The sequence below is a fragment of the Myotis davidii genome, unplaced genomic scaffold (assembly GCF_000327345.1).
Source record: "Myotis davidii unplaced genomic scaffold, ASM32734v1 scaffold96, whole genome shotgun sequence".
NCBI lineage: Eukaryota > Metazoa > Chordata > Mammalia > Chiroptera > Vespertilionidae > Myotis > Myotis davidii.
In genome coordinates, this window is record NW_006289416.1 from 337720 (window position 1) to 363756 (window position 26037).

The 26037-nt window shown below is 42.7% G+C and overlaps 1 protein-coding gene across 1 annotated transcript in view; it reads left to right on the top strand.

Moving 5' to 3' along the window:
• LAMA1 (laminin subunit alpha 1) overlaps positions 1-26037 on the top strand; it is a 125150-nt gene that overhangs the window by 34221 nt on the left and 64892 nt on the right. Inside the window, exons 12-28 of the mRNA XM_006761932.2 lie at positions 536-709; positions 2389-2490; positions 3580-3791; positions 4531-4642; positions 6848-6958; positions 13045-13172; positions 14564-14650; positions 15303-15514; positions 19036-19142; positions 19447-19627; positions 20223-20359; positions 21267-21503; positions 22476-22619; positions 23135-23314; positions 24416-24601; positions 25131-25258; positions 25575-25593. Coding sequence (XP_006761995.1) covers positions 536-709; positions 2389-2490; positions 3580-3791; positions 4531-4642; positions 6848-6958; positions 13045-13172; positions 14564-14650; positions 15303-15514; positions 19036-19142; positions 19447-19627; positions 20223-20359; positions 21267-21503; positions 22476-22619; positions 23135-23314; positions 24416-24601; positions 25131-25258; positions 25575-25593 — 2457 coding nt within the window. The remainder of the gene's footprint in view (positions 1-535; positions 710-2388; positions 2491-3579; positions 3792-4530; positions 4643-6847; positions 6959-13044; positions 13173-14563; positions 14651-15302; positions 15515-19035; positions 19143-19446; positions 19628-20222; positions 20360-21266; positions 21504-22475; positions 22620-23134; positions 23315-24415; positions 24602-25130; positions 25259-25574; positions 25594-26037) is intronic.

Sequence of the window (26037 nt, forward strand, 5' to 3'; positions counted from 1 at the left end):
CATTAGGATGGTGAGGAATGGGGCAGTTGGGAGGAGGGAGGAAAAACTTCTAGCAACCCCTGAGAATGGAAGTGAGTTCCTATATGTGATCACTTGTCATCTCTATGTAGGTAACAAGTTGGGAGGATGGGATCTGAAGGCTATTTTTAGACACTTTTCGGCATTTGGCTAAAAAGCAGGGCGCAACAGCAAAGGAGAAGTTATGGTTAGCAAAGACAATTTATCCAATGCATTTATTCAGTTCTTTGCTATTTTTTAATCTAAAAATATATATGTGTGATCTTTACAACTTTGCTCACGTATTTGCTTGCACTTGATCTGGATTTGGGGGACCTGTGGCTCCTACTCAGGTTTTCTGGCTCTTTGGCAAGTAAAAGGGTCACAGGTCCTGAACTTCTATGGGCCCCGTGTGTTAAACTGCATCCCTACTTAAAACGTTCCGGGTCTCTTTATGTGGACATACTAGCTCTAGCCTGGGCTAAATCTAAGGCGACTTCTACTTCAAGTTCTAAAATTCTTGGATCCTTTTTTTAAGGTGAAAGACATGTCTGGTTGGCTGATCACCGACTTGATCAGTCCACGTAAGATCCCATCTCAGCAGGACGGTCTGGGCGGGCGTCATCAGATCAGCATCAACAACACCGCGGTCATGCAGCGGCTGACTTCCAAGTATTACTGGGCGGCCCCGCAGGCCTACCTCGGAAATAAGGTACTTCTGATGGTAGTGTCTTAGACAAAGATCTCAGAGCACATTAAGAAATAACTTGTATTGGCATTTTAACCCCTTCCCCAACAATTTTTTTGTTAAAAACGTTTCTTTTTCAGACTAATTTTTTTATTTTGGTTCTATATAGTATTTTTGATGCTGGTTATGAAAACAGTTTGTAACTCGTCTTCCTATAAACCATATTTTTTTACCATATTTTCTTAGTATACTCGTCGACGACTGAAAAAGAACATTTTGTGAAAACGAGTATACACGTTTCTGCCGGGGAAGGGGTTAAAGTCAACTTATTGGTCACTTGAGTGTTTGACAGAAAATTATACAGCGTTTACCTACACCTGCCTCGCAGGGCCTTTTTTTATCCTTGTTTGACTTTTTGTTATGGGAACTTTGTTCTTCCTGGCCCGTCACAGACAGTCTGTTGTGTGAAGTCTTATCCCTTCTCCCGAGACAGACCTGCTGTCCTCTGGGTCCCTGGGTCTTATGGGCCCCCGTGAAGTGCAGTCACATTCCTATTTGTTAGTCAGTTGTGTGCTTATTTGAGTCTGACATGTAGAAGACTTTTGGAAAGGCTGTGCATAGGGGCAATTGCTATGCCCCATGTTTTCATGATCATGGTGACGGTTCCCACATTTAAGAGCAGGTAGAATCCTTTCCATTTTAAGAAAATACTAAAGGGGATTCTACAAAGTGGAAAGTTGGTTAATATGATTCCACCTTTCCTTTCAGTGACTTTGTCCCATTCCCCCCAATCATAACACTGTTCTGCAGATTCTGATTAATCTGAAGGTATAGTCGGTGGAATCTCTCAGTAACTGGAGTGCTCTGCTCCCCTTTCCCATGAGTTCGGTGTGTTTTAATGTGATGGTATGTTTGCATAGCAGTGTAGGTCATGTAGCTTGGGAAATTTCTAGTTAACTTGATGACTATATTTTTATTGTATAGATTGTTTTATATATGTTTAATAGTGTTTATTTTTGAAAATGATTATTTTCCCATCAAATTATAATCATAGAAGATGTTTTCTATTTATAGTATGAGTATATCATCAAAGGTCATCGTTTTTTATTTTTGTGGGGGTTTTCTTGGTTTGTTCTTTGTCTCTTCAGATCGCCTCTCCAATTTTATGGTATAAATATTGGATTCTGAACATTTCATTGTTATAACATACCTGGCAAAAATAAAATCTGTATTTTACATCAAAGGATATTGATCAGGAAGAAAAATCCTCTAGTTCTTTCTTTAGCCGATCAAACAGTTTTCTTATTATTCTTCTACAGACAGGGCAATGAGATAAAAATGCTGAGATTATGGTTGTGGATCAAACTCTCCATCACCCTAGAGTATTTAAGTGAGATAAATCTATTATATGACTAGCAGACATTTATACTGTTTACCTTGGGACCTCTACAAAGGAGTACATTTTTCTTCGATGCATTTAGAAATGTCCTGCATTTTGGTAATGTCCATTACACAAAACATTCGTGTGTTATGCTTTCTTTTCACTGCCTTCAATGTGAACTTCCTTACATATCATGGCTCCTCAACCTTAAAGCCTGGTTGTTTCCAGATGACTCCTAACAACCACTTCCCCTAGCTTAGGGGCTACGGTCATGCACCCTTCCGCCCCCCGCTTGGTGTTCACTCTCACCTAAACATTCCAGCTGACTGCATTCGGTGGATTCCTGAAGTACACGGTGTCTTATGATGTTCCAGTGGAGACAGTGGACAGCGCCCTCATGTCTCATGCTGATGTCATCATTAGGGTAATTGCTTTTCCATTGCTTGGCTACAGAGCTGAAGAGCTTAGGGGGGTGACAGTTGTATGACACAAAGTGGCTGAGCGTGGCCATAGTAGCAAGGTGCTCATGGCCAGGTGGCCATTTAGCAGTGGTTTGCCTCCTCTGGATACCGGGAGAATGAGCGTGAGAATTCTGTCTTTGGGCCTATTTCTGGAATTGACTCAGGGCAGCACCTGTCACTCCTCCCTTGATTCCTACAGTTGACCGCCTTGTCACATTTTAAAGGGAGATGAGTTTTGTTCCGACGTGGACCTACCTTTTAGGCCCTCTAAGGCCCCTTCTCCCTCCTGCCACATTGCCCCCGCATGAATGATTCGGCAGCAGTGCCTGATGGGGACAGGAAATGCACTGTCACATTTGTCCTCAATCCTCACCCCTCCTGTGCCTTGTCCCTTTCTCCTCACCCCTTTTCTTCCCTGTCACACAAAGCCCCAGCTCAGCCTGGTACACAAGGTTCCCAGGGTGGGTGGGGAAATGGACACATATGTAATACCCTTTGTAATAAAAAATTAAAAAAAAATTAAATTAAAAAAAAAGAAATAAAAGAAAAAAAAAGAAACCATTTCGGGTTCTGGTGAGCAGTGTCTGCACCTCTCCGTTCCCTTTAGTGTCCTGTCCCTCCATCTCCAACCGGCAGCACTTGGAAACTACCGGCCAAACACACATTTTGTTAACAGCAATCTTTAATTTTTAAAGGAAATTTAACAGCAATTTTATGAGAAGTAGGAAGTATATTTATTTACTTTTTCTACTTTTTTTCTTTAATTAAAGGTTAGGAGTGTTGCATTGGTTGCTTTGAGGAAAACTGTGGGCAAATGCATAATTTTTTTTCTGCATCCTAGCAAAGGACACAGATTTTAGATTTATTATTCAAATCCCTCTGAGAGGAATACAATGAAATATCACTGATAGTCCCGGACCAAGAGTTATAGACCCCAGTACCCAAGGACCTACGCACAAATGAAAACCATGTTGCTGATTACAAAATTTGCTTTCATTTTTTGATCGTGACATGGAATTATAAATATATTTCCTCTTGTTTCAAAATGTTAGGGAAATGGACTCACTTTACGCACCCAGGCTGAGGGCCTGTCACTGCAGCCCTACGAAGAGTACTTCAACGTGGTTAGACTTGTTCCTGAGAACTTCCGAGACTTTAATAACAAAAGGGAGATAGATCGAGATCAGCTGATGACTGTCCTGGCCAATGTGACCCATCTCTTGATCAGAGCCAACTACAATTCTGCAAAAGTGGCTCTTTACAGGTGTGTATCGAAAAGGAGGGTACTTCACTCTTGTCTTTATTTATCATTATATATTTTAAGCTTAATATATTTTACTCAATTATTTTAAGGACACAGCTAATAGAATCAGCTGTCTTAAAAAGTTACTTTTATTACTATCGTTTTATTGAAGATGCCAGAATATTTGTCAGACAAATGTATCTAATAGGAGATAGACTTGACGTCAGGGTGAGAAACTTTCAGGGTGGTTTTCTCAGAAATGCCTGATGAGATGACAGTTTTCTGGGCCACACTGCATCTGGTTTTTACCCTCCTGATGTAAACAGTCTTAGATTTTACAGTCTATTTAAGCTAATGTGTCTATCCTTAGTCAGTTTATTACTTTGAGATTAAAATTTCTGGCAGTGCTAGGCTAAGCATAATCATTGGATGCAGCTAAAACAAATGCAGAATTACACATTTGTTAGTAAGGACAATTTATCTGTATTAGAGATGAGACAATTGACTGGATTAATTTTTCTGAAGTGTTTCAAATCGGAATGGGTGGCATAGACCGTCTTTAAGTAGCAGTGCGTCTTTGCGCCAAATACTGAAGGCATTTCCATGGAATAATGAAAGCTCCAGAAAGTGTATTATGAAAATCTTCACTTAACAAAAAAAAGTCATATCACCGTTTTGTTTGGATTTGTCTTTAAGAATCTCTTCATCTCAGGTGTTGTTTGCAAATAAGTGGGATAACGACCCCTATCTCTGCATGTAGGTTGGATTCTGTCTCTCTGGATACAGCTAGCCCTAACGTTATAGACCTGGCGCTGGCCACCGAGGTGGAGCACTGTGAATGTCCCCAAGGCTATGCAGGGATCTCCTGCGAGGTAACACTCCTGTCCTGCCTTCTTCCTTTTCCTCTTTCTTAAGGGGAAACATGCAGAGAAGGTGATGGAATGATGCACATTTGAATTTTAACTTTAGAAACCCAGCATTTCTAAACTTCAGTCTTTGAGGGACTATAGGGATGTTGGAAGCCACGTTGTTTAAAGAAATCTGGTTCCTCTGGAGGGACACTATCCTCAGCTCTTTTTCTATGTTACCTCTTTTAATGCTGGCAACAACCATACAGGCAGGCACTTCTATGCTTTCTGTTCTGCAGATTAAGAAACTGAAGTCAAATCAGAATTTGAACTTCATCCGTCTGTTAAACATCATGTGATCCTGGCTCTAATTATTTATGGTTGATTATGGTTATGAACATTTGTCATTGGTTGCAATTTCTTGGCAATCATTTTTTTTATGAAGTGATAACATTTAACTCTTGTTTTTATGAATCATTATTAATTATAAACTTTGCAGTTCATAAAGTTGGCCTAAGTTTCCACGGTGTGAATATTTTACGAAATATTTCTATGTTAAATATTTTTCAGGGTTTAAAAAAAAAATTAATACTCACCTGAGGATATGTTTTTTATTGATTTGAGAAAGAGAGGAAAGGAGAGGGGAGAGAGAGAAAGAAACATCGATTGGTTTCCTCCCATACGTGCCCCAACCGGAGATGGAATCTGCAACCCTAGTCATGTGACCTGACCAGGAATTAACCCATGACCCTTCAGTGCATGGGACAGAGCTCCAACAACTGAGCCACACAGGCTAGGACTCAGGGCATTTTTTTAACCAATGAACTTTTATTTAGATCTGAAACATTAATTTTAGGCCCAGCAAATATTTATAGATTCTGATCTCTGCGTGCATAATGCTGAGTGGATAACAAACTAACACCTCATAGCATGTGGCATATGGGAATAAAACAGCCTAGAGCCCGCAGGCAGGTAGAATTCTGGAAGTAGAAATTGAGACCAGCCACACTGCATGGGGGCAGCAGTGAACAGCTGCTGCTGGAAACCGAGTCACTGGGCTTTAGAGGGAAATTTGCTGATGTGCATGGGGCAGTGACTAAAGTAAGAACAAGAAGCTCAATACACGTTTTCAAGTGTTTTTGTTAAGCAGAAGAACTCGTTACTTAATCCAACTCTTACTCGGAAGTTGACTGACTTAAAGAATCAGAAATGGGATTTTTGGTCGTGGTCTAGGCACCGCACAGAGCTCCAGGCAGCTATCTGCTCAGTGCCCATCTGCAGACAAGGCGAGCATGGCTGTGCAGAAGTGTCAGGGAGCTTCCCACGGTCAGTGTGGATGAATGCATTTATATATTACCTATAGAATGAAAACACTCTGTCAGCATTCTTATAATAAAAAACAAATCTGTACCCCTTCCACCGTGCCCCCTGGGCACGCGCTGGTCTCCAAACGAATTGTCCCCCAGTCTACATTGTAAATGTGCTTCCTGGCTGCTGTAGCCCCGGGCAGGTGGACACAGGTCCTGGAGGTATGCACACCTGGCTTTGAATCACTCCACTGGCACAATGGGCACATTATCTAGCTGCCCCGTGTTTCAGATTCCATGTCTATAAAACAGAGGTGATATTTCTCAGAGTTGTCACAAGGACTAAGTGAATTCCTGTGTCTGGAGTGGGTCTCTGCTCCTCGTGGTCAGAGAGAGGCATCCTTGAATGCCCACATTGTCTACTCGGCACTCAGGCCCAAACGCAGACCGGTAATGCTTGCTCAGGTAAACTGATGTAGTTTGACTCAGACCTGCATTTGAACACCTTGGCAGCAACATTTAATGAATTTGAAGCAAAAGAGAAAGAAATAAAGTTGGGAGAATTGAAACACTACTAAAGTTCTGTGTGTTGTGACATGATTTCTAACAATATTGGGGGTGGGGGAGGGATACCACACTGACTCAGTAAACTTTTGTCCATTTGCTTCTACTTTTAAAAAGAAATAAGGATCTGGAATACAGTGATGGTTGCACAACTTGGTACATTTACTAAAAAATCTTTGAATTGTACCCTTAAAATGGGTCCATTTTATAAAGGCACATGAATGATGCCTTCATAAAGCTGTTTGGGGAAAATAAGAAAAAAGAAAAGAAAGAAGTTTCTCTATCCGTGGAGCACCGAGCAGTGTATGTTTCTAATAGATTGGGAAGGTGGTTTCAGCAGCCTGTCCTTCCTTTGCAGTCCTGCCTCTCTGGCTATTTCCGCGTGGATGGAATACTCTTTGGAGGAATTTGTCAGCCCTGTGAATGCCACGGCCATGCAGCTGAGTGTGATATTCAAGGCGTTTGCTTTGTGAGTCTTACCGAAACCTTCTGCCCCCACTCCTACCCACCCCATAGTCCCCTGCTGTGCAGAAGTGATTTTTTAAAAACATGATTCCTCCGGTAATGGGAGAATATGTCTCCCCTTGAAACCCCAAAGGAAATTTGCAGATTTAAGTTCATGTCATAAAATATTTCCTGCTTTCCCCCTCTGTTTTGAAAAATATGTTACTTTGGTGATAGTAAAAAAGGGTATATAACTTCATTGTAGGTTTTTATTAGAATAATGAAAAGTAATTATTTACTTTGCAAGATTATAAAACCAAAAAAGCCATATAAAGGTAGAAAACGTTGTCCACTGATTAAATAACAAGGATCAGATGTTTAAATGCAAATGCAAGGATTTTTTAAAAAATTATATATCATGAGAAGGATAATAAAACTAATAATCACACTCGTGTACAATATGTAATGCTTTATGGTTGTTAGCTTGAATCAACTCTTTAAACAAATACTTCTTTCATGCAATATGAGCTGAAACAGCGCTTAGCAAATATGTAATTAATCTTGAGAATGAGCTTTGGGGCAGATACAGGGCAAGACTTGGTTTTTAACTTCAATCAGGAATTGTTTTAGGCTCTTATGCCTGGAAGCCAGGCCACACTCCGGAGTTTTGTTGGATTCACTCCCCACAGATGGAGTGAATGCATGTGTTAATTAGCTGAATCCCATTCATCCTACAGGGATATGTTCAAAAAATGATCAGAACCCGGGAGAGGAGCCTGGCAAGATGCCAGGGATGGCTTTTTCTCTCCAGAGCCCAATTGTTCTTTATTCTGTAAGTACAGCATTCATTCCGTTCTTTGTTCATGCCTTTGTTCTCTAAGTAGAGTGTCTATAGAACTGTGTGAAATGATGGCTTACACACAGGCTCAGTCCTCTGGGCTGTTGCCTCAGGCACGCAGCTTCCCACAGCTGGATGAGGTTGTTCCTTTGAATCGTCTCTCCCTTTGCCAGTGGGGTGTGCAAGGCCAGCCTGGCAGAGGCTTTTGGCAGCATCTGGGGTGGTCGCAGGTCGTGGCCCTGCCACCTATGGCTCCAGTTGCAGGTAGGCTGGAGGATATCCGCACATGCTCGCATTAGTATGTATTTACAAAAACGGGCACTCGCATTTAAGTGGAAATGCCAACAGCAACTGCCCTTAAAGCTCTGTCACCACAAATGGTAATTTTTATAGTTTGAAATTTTTGGAAATAATTTTAGATTTACAAAAGGGTTACCAAAGTAGAGTTCCTGTATACGCGTCACCCTACTTTCCCTAACACTCACATCTTGAATCACCTAGTAGCTATCAAAGCTAAGAAATTAACACTGGCACAGTCCCATCAACTAAACTGCAGACTGCACTCAGATTCCGTCAGTTTTCCATTCCTGTCCTTTCTCCTTTCAAACCCAGGACCCCACACTGCACGTGGTGCTCTTGTCTCCTTTAACCCGTGACAGCGTCTATTCTCTCCTTGCCTTTATGGTGGAGGCACTTTTGAAGAGCGCTGGGCCTTCTGTGGAATGTCCCTCCGCTGGGCTGGGCTGTTTTCTCACGATTAGGTGGAGGTTATGCATTTGGGGCAGGTAGATATGGAGGTGTTGTATCGCCAGTGTCCCCGGTTTTGTCACTATCCTCTTCCTGGGGCTGTTAGCCAAGGTCACTTGAATAAGGTGGTGTCTGCCAGCATTTTCCAGAGTAAAGTTATTTTCCTTTTTAAATAAGTAATGTTTGAAGAAGCAAAGATAATAAAAAATTTAGATATTTAAGGAATATCAGACTTGGTAGCATCATTTCCCTGTTTAATCTAACTTGGCTTTATTCTGTTCTGTTTTTAAAAGAAACCTTTACTTCTGCCTTTTGTGTAGCTGTGTATAGCCCTTGACCTTGTACATAGCTCTCTAGCTTTCAGAAATTAACCTTTTATTTATGGTTTATTAGAGAGAAGTTTCCATTTTTCCTTAGTGTTCCTATTCTTTAAGACTTCATCACTTGAATAGCAGTTTTAGATTACAGCAAAATAGGAAGGTATAGAGATTTCCATATATGTCCTGCCCTCACCCATGTACATTCTCCCCCATAATCAGCACCTCCCACAAGAGGGGTGCATTTTGTTACAACCGATGAACCCACACTGACACATCATGATCACCCCAAATCCATAGTTTACCTCAGCCTTTATTCTTTTCTCTGAGTTCTCCCTGTTCTTGTCCCAGAGAAACCAGTTTCTTTGCTTTGCAAAGAGAGGAGCATAAAATGCAGCTGTGCACGTCTTGGGCCCTCATGTCTTTCCTTTCCAATCAAGAGAAGATGTTTTACTTCCCCAGTTTCATGAGCCTTCCATCCTTCGCATACCAGACCCACCAACAGAGATGGTCACGTAGGAGGATGGTGGCACACACCTGAGAAAACACTGAAGCAAACCCTCGGAAGGTTCTGTAAAAGAGCTACAGAACAGTTTTCCCAAAGAGAAAGAAGACCCCATATGGCCCTTTGAGCAAAGAGAACATATCACAGGCATGTTGCAATTGTACATAATCAAATGCATTTTAATGAAGCTAGTTATTTTGTGTAAGCTTATGTAATTGCTTATCAAGGCCAATTGCATTTTTAATTGATTTGTACTGATTATCAAAACCAAGGGGGGTAGGGAAAATGAAAAGAGTCTAAGATGTTGCTACTAAAATATCATCTGAGGACCAGCAGCATGGGTGTCATCTGGGAGCCTTTTTAGAAATGCAGAATCTCAGGCCCCTCTCAGACCTCTGGAGTCGGAATCAATAATTAACTCAGGTGATTTGGGTACACGTTCAAGTTTAGAAGCTCTGGTCTAGGGTAACCTTAAACGAAATTCATGAAACCCTGGTACATAAGGATGTAATACAAATGTTTATAGTCCCCAATGAAATTTACTCTCTGGGAAAACTTTCATCAACCTTGGGAATCATAGAAAAGGATATAGTTAGAAACTGGGCATATTATTTAAGTTGTTGGATGGAGAACATGTTTGTAAAATTAGTGGCTTTAGGAGGAGGGTGGACACCAGGGGAGAGGACAGGAGAGGAGAGGAGAGGACTCACAGGTGGGTGATGACAGGCAGGGGTAGGTAGAGGTCAGAGGAGAAAGCTCCGGGTGACACCTGCACAGGGATGAGGTCGATGGGGCACCCAGGGAGGAAAGAATGTGCAGAGCAGGGGCAGGGTTCCCTGGAGCCATACAACTGCCTCCTCAGCCGGCGTGACCATCTCCTTTCTCCTGTGCACCTCCTGCACATCTAACTCAGGGTGATTTTACTTTTTAAAGAGATGTTTTCAATGGAAATGTCTTTAGTATTTATTCATTTTTTCCCATTTGTGATGCTCTTTGCTCCTTGATGTAAATCCAGATTTCATCTGGATCTGTTTCTGCCACCTGAAGAACTATTTCAGCATTTCTCCCCTGCAATCTGATGGCTGACAGATTCTCTTATCTTTTGTTTATCTGAAAAAGGCTTTCTTTTACCTTCACTGCTGAAATATGTTTTCACACATTTTTCTTTCAGTGCTTGAAAGTTGTTCCGTTTGCTTATGGCTTGCAGTGTTTCAAATGGAAAGTCGAGTGCAGTTCTTATCTGTATGACGCTCTGTGTGCTGTGTGTTTTTTCTCTGCCTGCTTTTCAGATTTTTCTCCTGGTGATGGATTACATTTTCTTCTTCCATTCATATTTAGTAGTTTTCATTCCCCATTTTTACAAAAATACTGTATTTGGAAATGATTTCAAATTTATGCAAATATTATAGGAATAGAATAGTACTTAGAATATCCACCACTTACCCAGATTCACCTACTATTCATAGTTTTCCCTGTTTATTATTCTCATTATTTACCTATCTAATCATGATTCTTTAAAACTACCTGCCAATAAGTTGTATACATTATGTCCATTTATCTTTAAATATTTCAGTATGTATGTCCTGAGAATAAGTATATGCTGTTATGTAATCTTAGCACAGTTATTAACTGCAATAAATTTAACATGAATACTCTAATATTTTTCTAATTTACCATCTATTTTTCAACGTTGTCAACCGACTCAATTATGTCTTTTACTAGAGGCCCAGTGCATCCATGCATTGGTGGTGTCCCTCCGCCTGGCCTGCGGGGATGAGGTCAAAACTGGCCTCTCTGACATCCCCCGAGGGGTCCCGGATTGTGAGAGGGCAGTTCTTGGCTGATGCACCTCAGAATCGGGCTCCCTCCTCTCTGGTTCTGGGTGCGTCACCCGAGAACCTCAGTTGCCAAGTCACCTCAGCTCAGCAGCTCCTGCATTGAGTGTCTGGCCCCTGGTGGTCAATGCACATCATAGCTGCCAGTCAAAGCATATGCCCCTGGTGGTCATTGCATGTCATAGCTGCTGGTCAGATGGTTGAACAGTGGCTTACGCTTTTATATATATAGATAGCATTTTCCCCCTCCATTACAGAACCCCATCTAGGATTGGATATTTTATTTTATTGTCATGTCTCTTTAGTCTCCTTTACTCTGAAATATTTGCACAGCATTTCTTTGTCTTTAATGGCATTGGCATCTTGAAGGATATAATAATTTTCCAAAAAATAGAATGTCACTCCTTTGGGCTTCTTCTCTTATTTTCCTGTGAATAGATTCGGGTTATACTTTTCCAGCCAGAATACTTCATTAGTGTGTCCTTCTCAGAACATGTCCACCCCCTCACTGGTGGTGTTCATTCTTTGGGTTATACTTTTCCAGCCAGAATATTTCATTAGTGTGTCCTTCTCAGAACATGGCATGTTGGAGCCCACCATGTCCACCCCCTCACTGGTGGTGTTCATTCTGATCGCATAGGCTGGGTGTTGGTCCACTATATATTCACTGTTCTTTTCTTTTGTAATTAGTCATCAGTTTGAGGGGGACACTTTTAGACCATGCAAGTATCCTATTATCAAACTTCCCCTTAGGTTTTACAGTCATTGAGGATTCTTGCCCAACCAGTACCCACTACAATGTCTGTAAAAGGATGGCTCTCCACCTCCAGCCCTTCCCCCATGCTGGTCGGTTGGCAGGAAGCATACTTCCACAAGCAAAAACCCTCTCTCCTCCCCACATCTTTATTGGTTTACTTCCTTGCTTTCTGTCTGAATTCACGAATTCCAAATTCTCCCATATTTGGGCAGTGTGAGCATATCCAGTAGTTTTTGATTGTGTGATGAATACTGTTCGGTGAATGTTATTATATTGTTGAGTTTTTAGATTCTGTTGCTTTTGTTTTAAAGAACTTGGGAATTCGTTTTGGTAGACAGGTAAGTTCCTGCATGTCAGCATGATTGTTTCAAGGCTTGTAATAAAAACTTCGTGGGGCCGGTTCTTGTACAGGTTTTACTCTGTGGCAGGGTTAGCAGGACTAGGAACTAATTTTGCATCCGGGGTCTCTACTGAGTGTTTACTGGGGTCTCCCACACAGACTGCTTAGCATTCTAATGTCTTGTGAGTTCTGAATTTTTCAGCTTATGGGTTACCTGTCTTTCTTTGGCCTCAAGGAGTGGTGTTCTTCACACAAGCAGCTTAGTATTCAGTAGCTATTAGAAGGGGTCTCCCAAGTAGATTTCTGGAGCTCTTGCTCTAAGAAGCCCAAATTCTAGCAGGTTCGTCCTTCCTAAACTCTGACCCTCCTACCCCTCCCCCGTGCTGCTTGGCAGGTGTCTCCAGGCAGAAAGACATGCGGTTGCAGGACTCATCCCAATGTCTTCGTTCTCTCGGAATCACAGACCTGCACCCTCCGTTGCCCGGCGCCTGAGAACAGTTGCGTTATAGATCTGTCCCCGTTTTCTAGTTGTTTCCTGCAGAAAGACAACAGGGTACCAGTTACACTGATGAGGCTGGAAATGAAAGCTCTTAGGCTTCCATTTATACCCATTAAAATTGTTATTAATCTGTCAACAGGCAACCCCTCCGCATATAACAGTTTTTAGCATTTTACCTTGTTTTTTTTCATTGTACTTAAAGTTGTTTTTGATGGATCTGAGAATCCTCTACAGAACCTAGAGTTGAGCCGTCTTTTCCTGTGTGTGTCCTAGGACTGCGAGCACAGCACCACCGGGGCCCACTGTGAGCAGTGCCTGCCTGGCTTCTACGGGCGGCCTGCCCGAGGGACTCCTGGGGACTGCCAGCCTTGTGCCTGCCCCCTCGCCTCAGCCTCCAACAAGTAAGCTGGCAACTGACAGGGCCAGAATTTCCATCCAGATGTGTGCTGATAGCTCCAGAGCAGCACTGTGTGTGCAATGAGAGTGTGGATTTTGCCCAGTGGTCATTAATTAGGGTTTAAAAATGGAGGAATGGATTCTCTTTTTGAAAAAAAAGTTTGGTGTCTTAATTTATGCAAAGAAAGTTGTGTGATTGCAAGGACATTTGCATACTTTGTTTCCCTTTTGGTCTAAACTTGGTCATCAATTCTTTCATAAAGTGTATACTGTATGCCTACCACTGGGCTAGGAGGTATAGGGGATACAGAGATGAATTAAACATGTTCTTGGGCTTTAAAAGTTTTTGATATAATGATCAAAATATTCAGCTCATTGAGAATGGGAAGATTTCATTTAATTTATTAAAGATATTTATTGCACACCTATGATATACTGGGTATTGTGGTAGGTACTCTGAGTATCAAACCGTTCAGTGTGGCTGCCCGCCCCCAGAATCTACAGTGTGGTCATGTCCACAGGGAAGGCATGTCCACTGGACGGTGGGAATTGACCAGGAACGATTCTGAGGAAGCTCTTGATCTGAGTCTTGAAGGGTGAGAAGGAATTTGAAGGCAGCAGAGAAGGGCATCGTAGGGCACTGAGTGTGGGCAGCGGCAGCATCAGCAGATTCGTCAGGAATGAGGAATGCAGGCGGTCGGAGCACAGGTGCGAGGGCAGGTGGAAGAGACAGTCAAGTGCAAGGCCTTGCACATCATGCTGGGCCGTGCTTCCTGCAGGCCAGCGGTTTGAAAGCCGCCCTCTCCCTCACTGGTTTACCCTTTAGAACTTCCTCCACCCACATCCAGAAATTCCCCCATGGGAATTAGCCCAGTGTGTAAAACAGATACAATCAGGGCTACTGGGATGAAATTGTGAGGGACTATTATCCACCCCGATACCCCCTTCTCAGGCCTCCCCAAGACTCAGGACTAGTGTGAAGGGACCTGGGTCAGCAGAGGGGTCCTTTGGGAAATGTGATTACTGAAGTGTGTAAGCCAGCTCACTCGTGCCTGTGTGGACTGGGCTCAGAGGCAGGCAGACCACGCCAGGGAACCCAGAGGAGAGGAACTCAGAGCAGGCCTCTTGGAGGAAGTGACAGCTGAGCGTTGAGGTTCAACTGGGTGAATCCAGGCAGAGAGGGGGAGAAGTGCACTCTGGGTTGAGGGATGAGCAGGTGTGAGGATCTGGTGTCCGTAGGCTTGACTGTGAGACCAGGGCCTTGGGATCTGGGCTAAATTTTGAGGACTCAGTTAAAGTTTTTAAGGACAGGAGTGGTAGAAATTAAGCACTTAAACTATTTAGAAATTCTACACAATCCACTGGAAAATTGCATTCACTTCTAATGTGTTGACAGTTTCAGCCCCACGTGCCACCTGGACGATGGAGATGAAGTGGTGTGTGACCAGTGTGCCCGGGGATACTCAGGGACTTGGTGCGAGAGGTACATTGTATCGCTCAACTGTTTCCAAAAGTTGCATTGAAAATTTGTTTTAATATAATTTCTGTGTGTTTATTGTTAAATGTGTAGTTAAGTGTGGTTGTAGTGTTTTGGCATGTAATCGTCATTTCATGTAATTATAGAGAAAATCCAGTATATCGACTAAAAATTAATGTTGAAACCTCCTGGGAATTTTGTGAGCTCCTTGAGCTAATCTGAGTTCTCATGAATAACAATGGGAATCACTGACGGGTCAGTATTTACTGTTCACACATTTAAAGATCCCATTACCCTGAATAATTCCATGGGAGTGGTGGTGTGATTAATAGCTGTCTTCTGGAGCCTGAAGGTCAATGTTGCCTGTTCCCACCTGTAAGTCTCAGTGCAGAGTCTGGTTACAGTCCGTAGGAAAGGGTGACATCCCTGAGTGCTGGGGCCAGGCGCACATTCCCTTGGATTTATGGCTCATTTTGGAGCCATAAATGAGTGAAGGAAATCTGTGAATGCCTGAACTTAGAGTTGCATTCCTTTCACAGTAAATCTTATGTAACAGGAGGCAGTCTGATTGATTAACCATTCAGAGAACCCCTGAATGGTGGGGTAATGTCAAGAGAAATGGAATTTATTTGGATCCCTCTTTTGATGTTTTATGCAGATGCGCAGACGGTTACTACGGAAACCCAACAGTGCCCGGGGAATCCTGTGTTCCCTGCAACTGCAGCGGGAATGTCGACCCCTTGGAGGCCGGGCACTGTGACTCCGTCACTGGAGAATGTCTGCGGTGCATTGGGAACACGGATGGCGCCCACTGTGAGAGGTGTGCTGACGGGTTCTACGGAGATGCTGTGACTGCTAAAAATTGCCGAGGTGAGTGTCTGGGCCGTGAAGTCAGTCCATTACTCGTGACCCTGTGAAGTCTCCATCCATTTACTTACAGGTGTCAAAAAGTGCTGAGGCAGCTTTATCTGAGTGGTTCTTGTGTTAATGCTGGACATAGACCCAATACCTGAGCCGTCCTCAGGGTAGTTTGATCAGTTACTCCACTTGAAGGTCAGATGGCCTGGAAAAGATGCATGCTTCCGGGTGAGGGGAAAGTGGGAGTTTACAAAGTGCTGGGCACCACTCCCAGGGACTGAGATGAAGCAGGAGTGATGCTCAAAGCCTGTCACGTTTGTGAGGGAGATGCTTAGGGGTTTCATGAAGCAGATGGGCTTTCCAGCTGTGGCGTGGGAAGTAGGGAGACGCTAGCCCTGGAAACTGGCATGTCTCAGCGGTCTGTGCCTCGCCCAGCCATCCCACATCGCCCTGCAGGGTTCTGCTTAGGTCCTTGAAATTATGGATCAGGTAGAATCACTCATTGAGGAAAAGTAGATTTTCCTGTGTCCCGAATGACAGAATTAAAGCCCAAAAGCCAAGACAGCTCTCAGATTTTTATTTTTTGCACAGTCTTGAAAGAGCGAAAAATCTAAAATGTCAATTATTACATTTTTTTGGATAATTTTTCTATAAATGCGGAAGGCCTACTACGCTATTACAATGTTGAGACACAAGATGGTGCTAGAGATACAGGAAAATATTCGAATAGGCACACATCCACCGAACAACAAGGTTTCATAGCCCTGGGCCAATCAACCTGATCTTCAGCAGTGTGGCCACCTTCATAGCTTACCATATGATTGTTAATCACATCAATCTAATCATATAGATACATTGATAACTTGTATTTTTATAAAGCTTCAAAGTTTATGGAATGCTTTTACAGTTCTCATGATGTTTCTTTTCATCTTGGCCATTTATTAAGTATCTATTACTTCCCAGGCACTTTTTATTTCCTGCATTTCTAAGTACTGCAATAGGAGCTGGGAATTTATGATTCAAGTCTTTTGGGGAGCCACACATGATGGTGTAGAGAAGCACCTATGGGGCGCTCTTAGGCTTTGGAGTATGACTAATGTAGGGTAGAGTCCAGGGTTGATTACTGACCAACTGTATAGCCCCAGGCAAATGTGTTAACCTCTCTATGAGCCACTATTTTCTTATACATAAAATGGATTTAATCATATATAATATATATATTAAGATCTTTCTGAGAGGTCAAAGGGATAACAAATTTGAAATTGTAGACATTAAATAAATGATAGCTATTATATTTGGCAACTATTTTAAATTAGCATTATTTATAACATGAACAATTTTTAAATTAATAATTGGTATTATAATTGTTATAGAAGGATGTAGAAGTTGTGTGACCTATGGCAAGTTCCATATCTTTCTAAGGTTTAGATTTCATGTGGAAAATTACAGTGCTTTCCTCCTAAGTTTGTTACAAAGGTTAAATGAAATATTGCCTGGAATCTGACAGGCACAAACTGACTGGCACATAGTGTGATAAACATGATTTGTTATTATCATCATCAATGTTTTGTGATGCTCGGAGTGAACTTTGAATTTTCCCCAGAGGGAAGGGAAGCAGTGTGTGAGACACAGAGGGGGAGGCGCAGGGGAAAAACAGGGAGAAACCAACGAGTGGGTATCCAGAAACCTTGCTAAGAAAGGTCCAAAAGAGAGTGGTCAGAGGGTCCCAGCCCGAAGAAAGGTAGGGCAAGATGAAGACTGAGAATCTGCTCACTGAACTTGCACTTGGGAAGTCCCTGGAGGCTTTGGGAGGAGTTGTTTTAGCAGATAAGGTGCCAGGACAGAGCCTGCTAAGGAGAAGGGAGGGAGAGGATAGGCATCAGGGAGATGGAACCTTGGAGAGAAAGGAGAGAGAGAGAGAGAGAGAGTTCAGTGGGACGCCGTTGAGGATGGTTGGACGCTGAGGAATGTTTGGAATACAGGTTTTATTATTAATTAGGTAAGGCCAGCAGATCCGAGACAACTAGCATTGAGGGCATAGTTTGTTACTCACAGATCCCAGCATGGGGGTTGCCATGTGGGAAGCGCCCCGGTTGGTAGGGAGGGGACAGGTAAGCTAGAGCCTTTCTTGTGGTTTCCACAGGAGGAAAGGGTGAGGCAGGGTAAACAGGTTTAGAGTTGGTTAGTTTCAATGATTTCAGCAGGCTTTGGGGCACAGGGGCTGCCCATAGCTATCTCAGGCATGGCCCTGGAGTGATTAGGGCAGGTGGATAGTGGGATGTGAGAGCCCAAATGAACTTGAGATCCAGTAACGAAGGCAGTGTGGGCTCTGGAGTGGCTGGCGTGCATGTGGAAGGTGTTGTAGCTGTTTACTGTCTCTAGGAATTGACAGGCCCTGGGAGGGACAGTCTTTCCAGAGTCTGCAAGGTCCCAGAAGGGAAAGCAGCAGAAATGCAGGAAATAAAAGGGCATGTTTAATAGAAAGAGTTAGTGGCGCGTTCACAGTTTGGCTACAGGAATGGACAGAGCAGGCATGCGCAGCCCTGAATGGGGCCCACAGCACTTCACTGGCCTCCCAGGAGCTGCTAGCATCCCACTTACACCAGAGCAAACCTCCGGTGACAGCGGGGCCCGGTGGTTGGCCATAGTCAGTCAAGGAGGCAAATCCCACCTTCCTCTGACCTCTCGCCTTCCAACTCCCATGTCTCAGGGCTCTGCCTCCCACTGCAGTGTGCTGCCACATGGGTGTGCCTGCGCTTAAGATATTCCCAGTTTTTCTTTTCTTCTTCACATCGCTGTACCATATGACAGAGGTGGTGCATTTGCTGAATCCAAGTATTCATAAATAGTACATGTCCCTGGGATATTTTGTCAGTGAGCTTATCAAACATTTTAAGTAAAGAGCATATTGACAGCTGTGGAATGAATATCGATTAAACATTTCATGGACCCATTAAATTGCATCACTTTAAAAAGGTGGGGATTTTTGTAGCTGTCTCATCAACATTATAATTGTAGATAAGATGGAAAAGTCTGGCCTGAAGGTAAGTATATTAGAACTACAAATGACTCATGAGTTAGAACAGGGAAATATTTTTCATTAAATTATGGAATATCATATTTATCTAGATTGGCATATCTGAGCTTTAAAATAGATATCATTGGAGTGAGAGCAAATGGTTAAGTTGATTTTTAAATCTTCATTGCATATTTTTTAATGAAACTTTGTGGGTATACATTAGTGGTTCATTTTTAAAATTTCAAGGAATTGATGAAATTGGTCAAGTTAGTTTGCTAATTATTATCTTAATAGCTTCAGTAGTTTTTTTTCCTTTGTGATGATTTCTTCTACCAACCTTATTTTTGCTTACTCTTTAGAAAAATACGAAATATTTAAAGTTATTGCAAAGTTATATATGTATTTTTTTTTAAGTTTTGTGACCTGAAATGAGAATGTTTACACATTTTCCTGTGGGGACTGTGGGCTCTTACTGTAACGGACAGGAAATGAGCAATGTGTTTGTGTGCGCCAGCCTGTGAGTGCCATGGGAAGGGCTCCCTCTCTGACATCTGCCATCCTGAGACTGGGCTGTGCAGCTGCCGAGCACGTGTGACCGGAGAGCAGTGTGACCAGTGCTTGGTAAGATGCCTGCCGGTCATTGCATGCAATTAGAGTACCTGTCAGCGTGTCTATAGTTAACACCTTGACCTTGGTTCAAAGACCGTGAATCCGTGACTGCTGGTTAGAGCTAAGGCCCCAACGTGGCTGGTTGTGCTGTGCATCCCTATCTAGGGAGGGTGTATACAGCTTACAAAAGAATGAGGTCACGACACTTTATGATTCTATGAAACATGCTATGTTTGATTTGGAAAACATTCTAATACTGTCAGTCACTTGTTAAAACGTGTTTTGCTTCCACATTTCTGCCCCTTCTGTGAAACAGCATGGCTATTACGGGTTGGACACGGGGCTCGGCTGCCTGCCCTGTAACTGCAGCCCGTCAGGCTCCCTGTCGGACGACTGCACGGAGGAAGGCCAGTGTCACTGCATGCCGGGCGTAGCTGGGAAACGGTGCGACAGGTGTGCGCGTGGCTTCTATGCATTCCAGGACGGTGGCTGTACACGTAAGCTTTCGAACTCATTGAGACAGTATCATATTCCCCAGACTTTTCTTTGGGCCCTTCTTCGACTCCTAAATCTGAAGTGCCTATACTCTTTCTCTTTTGAACATGTAGGATTTCATACCTCTTCTCTGTTTGCCTATTCTGGGTACATCCATAACCTTTGGTCAGGTTCTACTAATTGTGTGAGCTTAGATTAATTACTTAGCTTCGCTTAGCTTTAGTTTCCTCCTTTGTAAAATGGAGAAGCTAAGTATAGTCTCCATCCAGGAGTTATTTTTAAAGTTGTACATAGTCTGTAACACAGCATTTGGCATACAGAACATGCTTGCTAAATATGAGCTCTATCTTCCCCCTCACCCCCCTCCCACCCTGGTCCAGTCTTTTCTTTCTCCCACTGCATCCCAATTACCTCTCTTTCAGCAGCATCTCCTGACTGGGAGGAGCCATCACCTCCCATGAGACACAAAGGGATCTTGGGAATCATGTGGTCTCTTTGGATTATTAATAAAAGGGAGTAACTTGTAGCACCAGCTCTTACCCCTTCAGTTGCCCAAGATGTGTTGCCCTGAAACATCCCCATCTGTCTTTGCCGTAGCCTGTGACTGCGCTGACACTCAGAACACATGTGACCCAGAATCAGGGGAGTGTGTCTGCCCTCCTCACACTCGAGGCGTGAGATGTGAAGAATGTGAGGACGGATACTGGGGCTACGACCTGGAGCTCGGATGCCAGGTGTGTGCTCTGACCTCTGCATCTTCTTACCTGAGAACTACTTTGCTGTAGCAAGTTTTATTCCTCTTCTTTTATCTATTAGCGTGATTTTTCACCTGTGGAATAGCTATATTTAAAATCCAGTGTGGATTATAGGAATCAAAGTGAAAAAAGCTGCACCCTTAAAATACATTATTCTAAATTTTCTTCAAGAATCTAGCTGTGGGATTGATGGCTAAAAGATAAAAAATTTATTTTAGTGCCTTTAAAATATACTCTGCAATGTATGCTACCTTTCAGGATAAGGACATAACTCACTTTACTGTGGGGCTTATGTCTAGTCTTCCAGGTTTCCAATTTGCTTTTTTAAAAAATATATATATTTTTATTGATTTCAGAGAGGAAGGAAAAGGGAGAGAGAGGTAGAAACATCAATGATGAGAGAGAATCATCGATCAGCTGCCTCCTGCATTCCCCACACTGGGGATCGAGTCCACTACCCAGGCAATCGAACCATGACATCCTGGTTCATAGGTTAGCACTCAACCACTGAGCTATGCTGGCTGGGCAGGGTTCCAATTTTCTATGTAACTTTCTTCAGTTAAACTTAGATATAGTTTGTGTTTTGAAAATAGAAAAATCACTTGGCTTCTAAAAGAATGTTGCTGAACTGTTTGGATGTATTAAGCAGATTGAATTTCTGGTCACAGTCTTGGTCCCATGTGCTTGTGCCACAAAAATGCACAGATGTCCAGCAATGCAGTCCCTGCCTCCTGCTGGCATGTGGGGAAGTGAATCCATGTGGCAACATCGAGAGGGACCATTCATTTGTATGATTTCCCCACATTTAGTGTTTTCCTGTAATCCCAGTGTGTGCACATGGAAATGTAGAAGCTGCCTTTTTATTTACTTAAGCTTTTTCTTTCAGGCCTGCAATTGCAGTAGTGAAGGGTCAGCCAGTCATCGATGCGAGGTGCTCACTGGCCATTGCCAGTGTAAGCCTGTCTTTGGTGGACCGAGCTGCCATCAGTGCGCCCTGGGTTTCCGAGACTTTCCAGACTGTGTGGCCTGTGACTGTGACCTGAGAGGGACCGTGGTGGACACCTGTGATGAGGAACAGGGTCTGTGCAGCTGTGCACAGGGAACTGGTACCTGCTCTTGTAAGGTATGTGTCCTTGGCACCCCACTTTTTTCCTCTCTCTCACTCCTCATTATGACTTTTGGGCTTTTAACTAAGCACTAGGCTTTAGGCCTCTCCTAATGAGTCCAAGCTACCTTCTAGGTCTGAGTAAGTCTGTGTATACTCTTCTAGAACTATGAATGATTCCTTAAATGGGCTCTTTACTGATTATTACAAGTCAGACGATGAAACTGATTTGAGAAACACTGAGTTTTCTATCATGTGCTTCAGTTGGCCGAGTAGCTGATTTGTCTTGGGCATACAGGTAAAATAGATGCACAGGGTTACGAAGACTTATGATTTTAGAGCTGGTAAGTAATTAATTCTTTGTATGTGCTAGAAGACTAAAGGGAATTCGTGTTTCTTATTTTCCCAGGGGGTAAGATTTCAACCTCATGCTTATTTCCATTAGTTTTCCCATAGGGCTTTGTTATAAGGAGGTCATTGGCCACCTTCTCTGGTCCTTCTCTGGGTCTGGCGTGATGGAAGCCAGACGGTAGTGGTGATTAGTGACTCGGGATGAGGCAGGGAAAACTCATATACGTACTGTGGCCAGGGAGTAATGGAAGCATCCATGAATACCTTTGGCCTCCCTATTCGTGACAGCAGTTCTCATTATACATGGTCTGAATTGGCGGGACCTGGTTCATGCTTCTCCACCCATCATCAGAGTCACCTGGGACCTCCAGAAGGATTCTGGGTCCCCTCCATGAGGCTCTCATCAGGGATTCTGTATTTTTCTAAAGTGTCCAAGACAATTCTGATCATCAGCTATGTTTGGGAGTCACTGATTGAGTTTTTGAGAGAACTAATCCTCAGAGAGGTTAAGGAACAGCTAGTTCAGAGATGTTTGTTGATCCAAAATTATTTAGATGATTTGGTTTATTTCATGTCTGTTTCTTCAGAAATCATATATTTTTTCAGGTAAAAACGAGTCTAATATTTCTTCCCCTTTAGGAAAATGTCCTTGGCCTTCAATGCAATGAGTGTCGGGCCGGTACCTTTGCTCTCCATGCTGACAACCCTCAGGGCTGCACCCCGTGCTTCTGCTTTGGGCTGTCACAGCTCTGCTCGGAGCTGGAGGGTTATGTGAGGACACCGGTGAGTTAGGCATGCAGTTAACATGTTCTGTTTTTAAGCCTGAACCCTTGGGATTTGGGCGGGGCTAAGGAGAAAGTTCAAGTTCTTAAATTTTGCTTTTATGGCATCAGAAACACTGAGACACTAATTTGGGTTTCTTATGAATCAGAATCCTGCTTCTGCCGTCCAAAGAAATATATGGAGCTGGAACTTAAAGCATTCCGTGTTGCTCCTTAGCTGATCTATCAAAAGCTTTAGTTGGAGAGGAGAGAAACTGCAACGTCTCAAAGGTCTCTATATAACTGAGCATTGTCCCCATATAGCAACAGTTTGACCCTAAATGCTTAAAACACTTTCTGGTAATTTTAATCCAGAAGTTTAAGATTAAAGGAAAAGTCTTCATTATTCGGGTTTTCATTATTCGGGTTTTAATAATGAAGCTATCATGTCTGGGAAATAGTGGCAGAATCTGACAAATCAAAGGTATGGAGGTAAGTCGTGTTCTAAAGTGCATTTTCCCTCCCTTCCATGACTAGATAACGCTGGGCTCAGATCCTCCTCTTCTGCGAGTGGTTTCTCAGAGCAACCTCCGGGGCACGACCCAGGGGGTGTATTACCAGGCCCCTGACGTGCTCCTGGACGCTGTGACCATCAGGCGGCACGTCCACGCAGAGCCGTTTTACTGGCGGCTGCCGGAGCAGTTCCAGGGAGACCAGGTGAGGCCCACACCCAGCCGAGAGCGGTGCCTGCTCCCGGGGATCCTGGTGTCATTTGAATCACTGCAGACTGTGCCGGCCTATCCTTCACCGAAGAGGTTATTAATTTCCTCTTCCAAGTGGGGATGGAAAAGTTTAACACTTATACAAATCCTCCTAACTGGATGGGTTAATTTTCTAGTCTTTTAAAAATTCAAATCATAATCTCTTTTTCTTTTAAAGCAGTCATTCAAAAAATATTTATTGTTTTTACTGATATAAGCTCAATACAAGCCTGGCTGCTATGCCTACAAGGTTCTTTCTCAGAAATTGTCCAGTTTCGGGGAAAGAACATTGAAGCCATCACTTGCATTTTTGTTTATATAAACATTGGAATCTGTATGTGAATTCACCCTGATGGTTAAAATGTGCACATATACACCCAGTGAGCCTACAGAGATAGGTAATTTGTAATTCAAAGGAGCTTGAAAATAATTGGGACCATTGCTACGTTGATTGTTATTTTGGAACTTACTGTTGTCAGTGTCATTAAGAGGATGCTGTGGGAGGTGATGGATGTGACTGTGATGGGGGTGATGGTTTCACAGGTGTATACTTATCCCCAAACTCATCAAGTTATATACATTAAATATATACGGCTTTTTACAGCCAATTGTGCCTCAATAAAGTGGTTAAAAAAACAACTGTACTGTAGTCCACATTTGAGTGTAGAAGGGGTGAAGGGAGGGTGAAGTGGGTAAAGGGGTCAAATATTATATAGTAAAGGAAGGAAGCTAGCCTTTGGATGCACAAAAGCATGCACAGTTGTTGAATTATAATGTTGACACCTGAAAATTATATAATGTTATTAACCAGTGTTACCCCAATAAGCTTAATTATTTAAAACTTTATAAATATCACTTAACCAAGAAAGGACTATAGCTTAAGTGAACGTAATCTGTAATTAAGTAGAATTAGAGGGAAGCAAATTCTAGACAGCATAGTCTACCCATGTGATGTATTTTTAAGATGCAAGATTTCTAAATGGCAGCAGGCTTGTAATGAAATATTTTTAAATCAATGCTGTGTCAGTGAAGTAAGCAATCATTTACTATTTGGTAGCTCCTGGCCTATGGGGGCAAACTGAAGTACAGCGTGGCCTTCTATTCCTCCAATGGCATGGGCACCTTCAACCTTGAGCCTCAAGTGCTCATCAGAGGAGGCCGGACCAGAAAGCAAGCCATCTACATGGATGCACCCGCACCGGAGAATGGAGTTAGGCAAGAGCAAGAAGCTGAAATGAAAGAGGTGACCATGTGCTCTTTTCACATAAGCCCCTCAAAGGTGTGAGCTTTGCTGCGGATATAATGATGGCAGTAAGCTGCTAGTAAGAGAGTGAGCTCAGAGGGCCTGGCATCAAAATTCCAACGGGTTTAGCAAGATTTCTAAAAATGACTCAAATTCCTATTCTCAAGACACTGATGTAAGGCTTATGTTAATTTAGAGGGAATTGCATTTAAATCCTTGATCTTAGTACACAACTCTCTGGCTGTGTGGACATAATGGTAGGAAGTCTTGGGACTTGCTTGAATCTGGGCAGTGTGTATTCATTCACAGGGAGATACTGACTGACCGGCCACTGTGTGGCTGCCACGGGTGATGTGTGTGGATACAGGAGACTGGCACTGCTGCCCCCTGGGAGGTGACAGGAGGTCTTCCTTAATTAAACTTAGTGGCATGCACAGAACTGGGCTCATTTCTGGAGAAATTTGTAAGTTTGTGTGCTTCTGAGAATTTGTGCTCTGAATTTTTCATTGAATGTGTTTCCCATCCACAGAATTATTGGAAATACTTTAATTCTGTTTCTGAAAAGCCTGTTACACGCTCAGATTTTATGTCTGTTCTTAGCAACATTGAGTACATTCTCATCAAAGCATCTTATGGTCAAGGGCTACAGCAAAGCAGGTACGTGGAAACTTCTAGAATTTAAAAATATTTTTCTTATGTGAAAGCAAAGTGAAGGGGTTTGATTCACTTCACCCCCATTACCTCCTATATTTATTAATATAGGTATTTCTTTCTCCACCAAAACCTTATTAAATTGTAATATTAGTGTGAAATATATGAAATGAATGAAATATATGAAATGTATGAAAAATGGCATAGAGTATTTATCTCTCATACTAATGTGGGTATAAAATATAAGTACATAATGGTAATATCTTAGATGAGGAAAAATGTTGACAAATATTTTTAAGTTCTGCTATTTTCTGCCCTTAAGCCGCAATGCTCATTTCTTTGTAAGTAACATATCAAGAATGCTGTCACCTGCTCACTTAACCTGTAAAGGAGGCCACTAACTTTTGGCCAAACTGGACTTCAGGAGGTCTTTCAAGTATATTTTCTGTAACACTATTTTTTAATCCTCACTCAAGGACATGTTTTCATTGATTTTAGAGAGGAAGGGAGAGGGAGAGGGAGAAACATCAATCTGTTGCCTCCCATATGCACCCTGACTAGGGATTGAACCTACAACCTAAGTATGTGTCCTGACTGGGAATAGAACCCCAAACGTTTTGGTGTATGGGAGACACTCCAATGAACTGAGCTACCCAGCCAGGGCAGTAACACTATTTTTAAGCCTAAAATGTGGCCTGACATATGTGTAAGGACAGTATGAATGTGCTTTCACACATTTCCTTTGTAATCCAGAGGAAAGTGCGGCTATAAAATATGTGAAAATT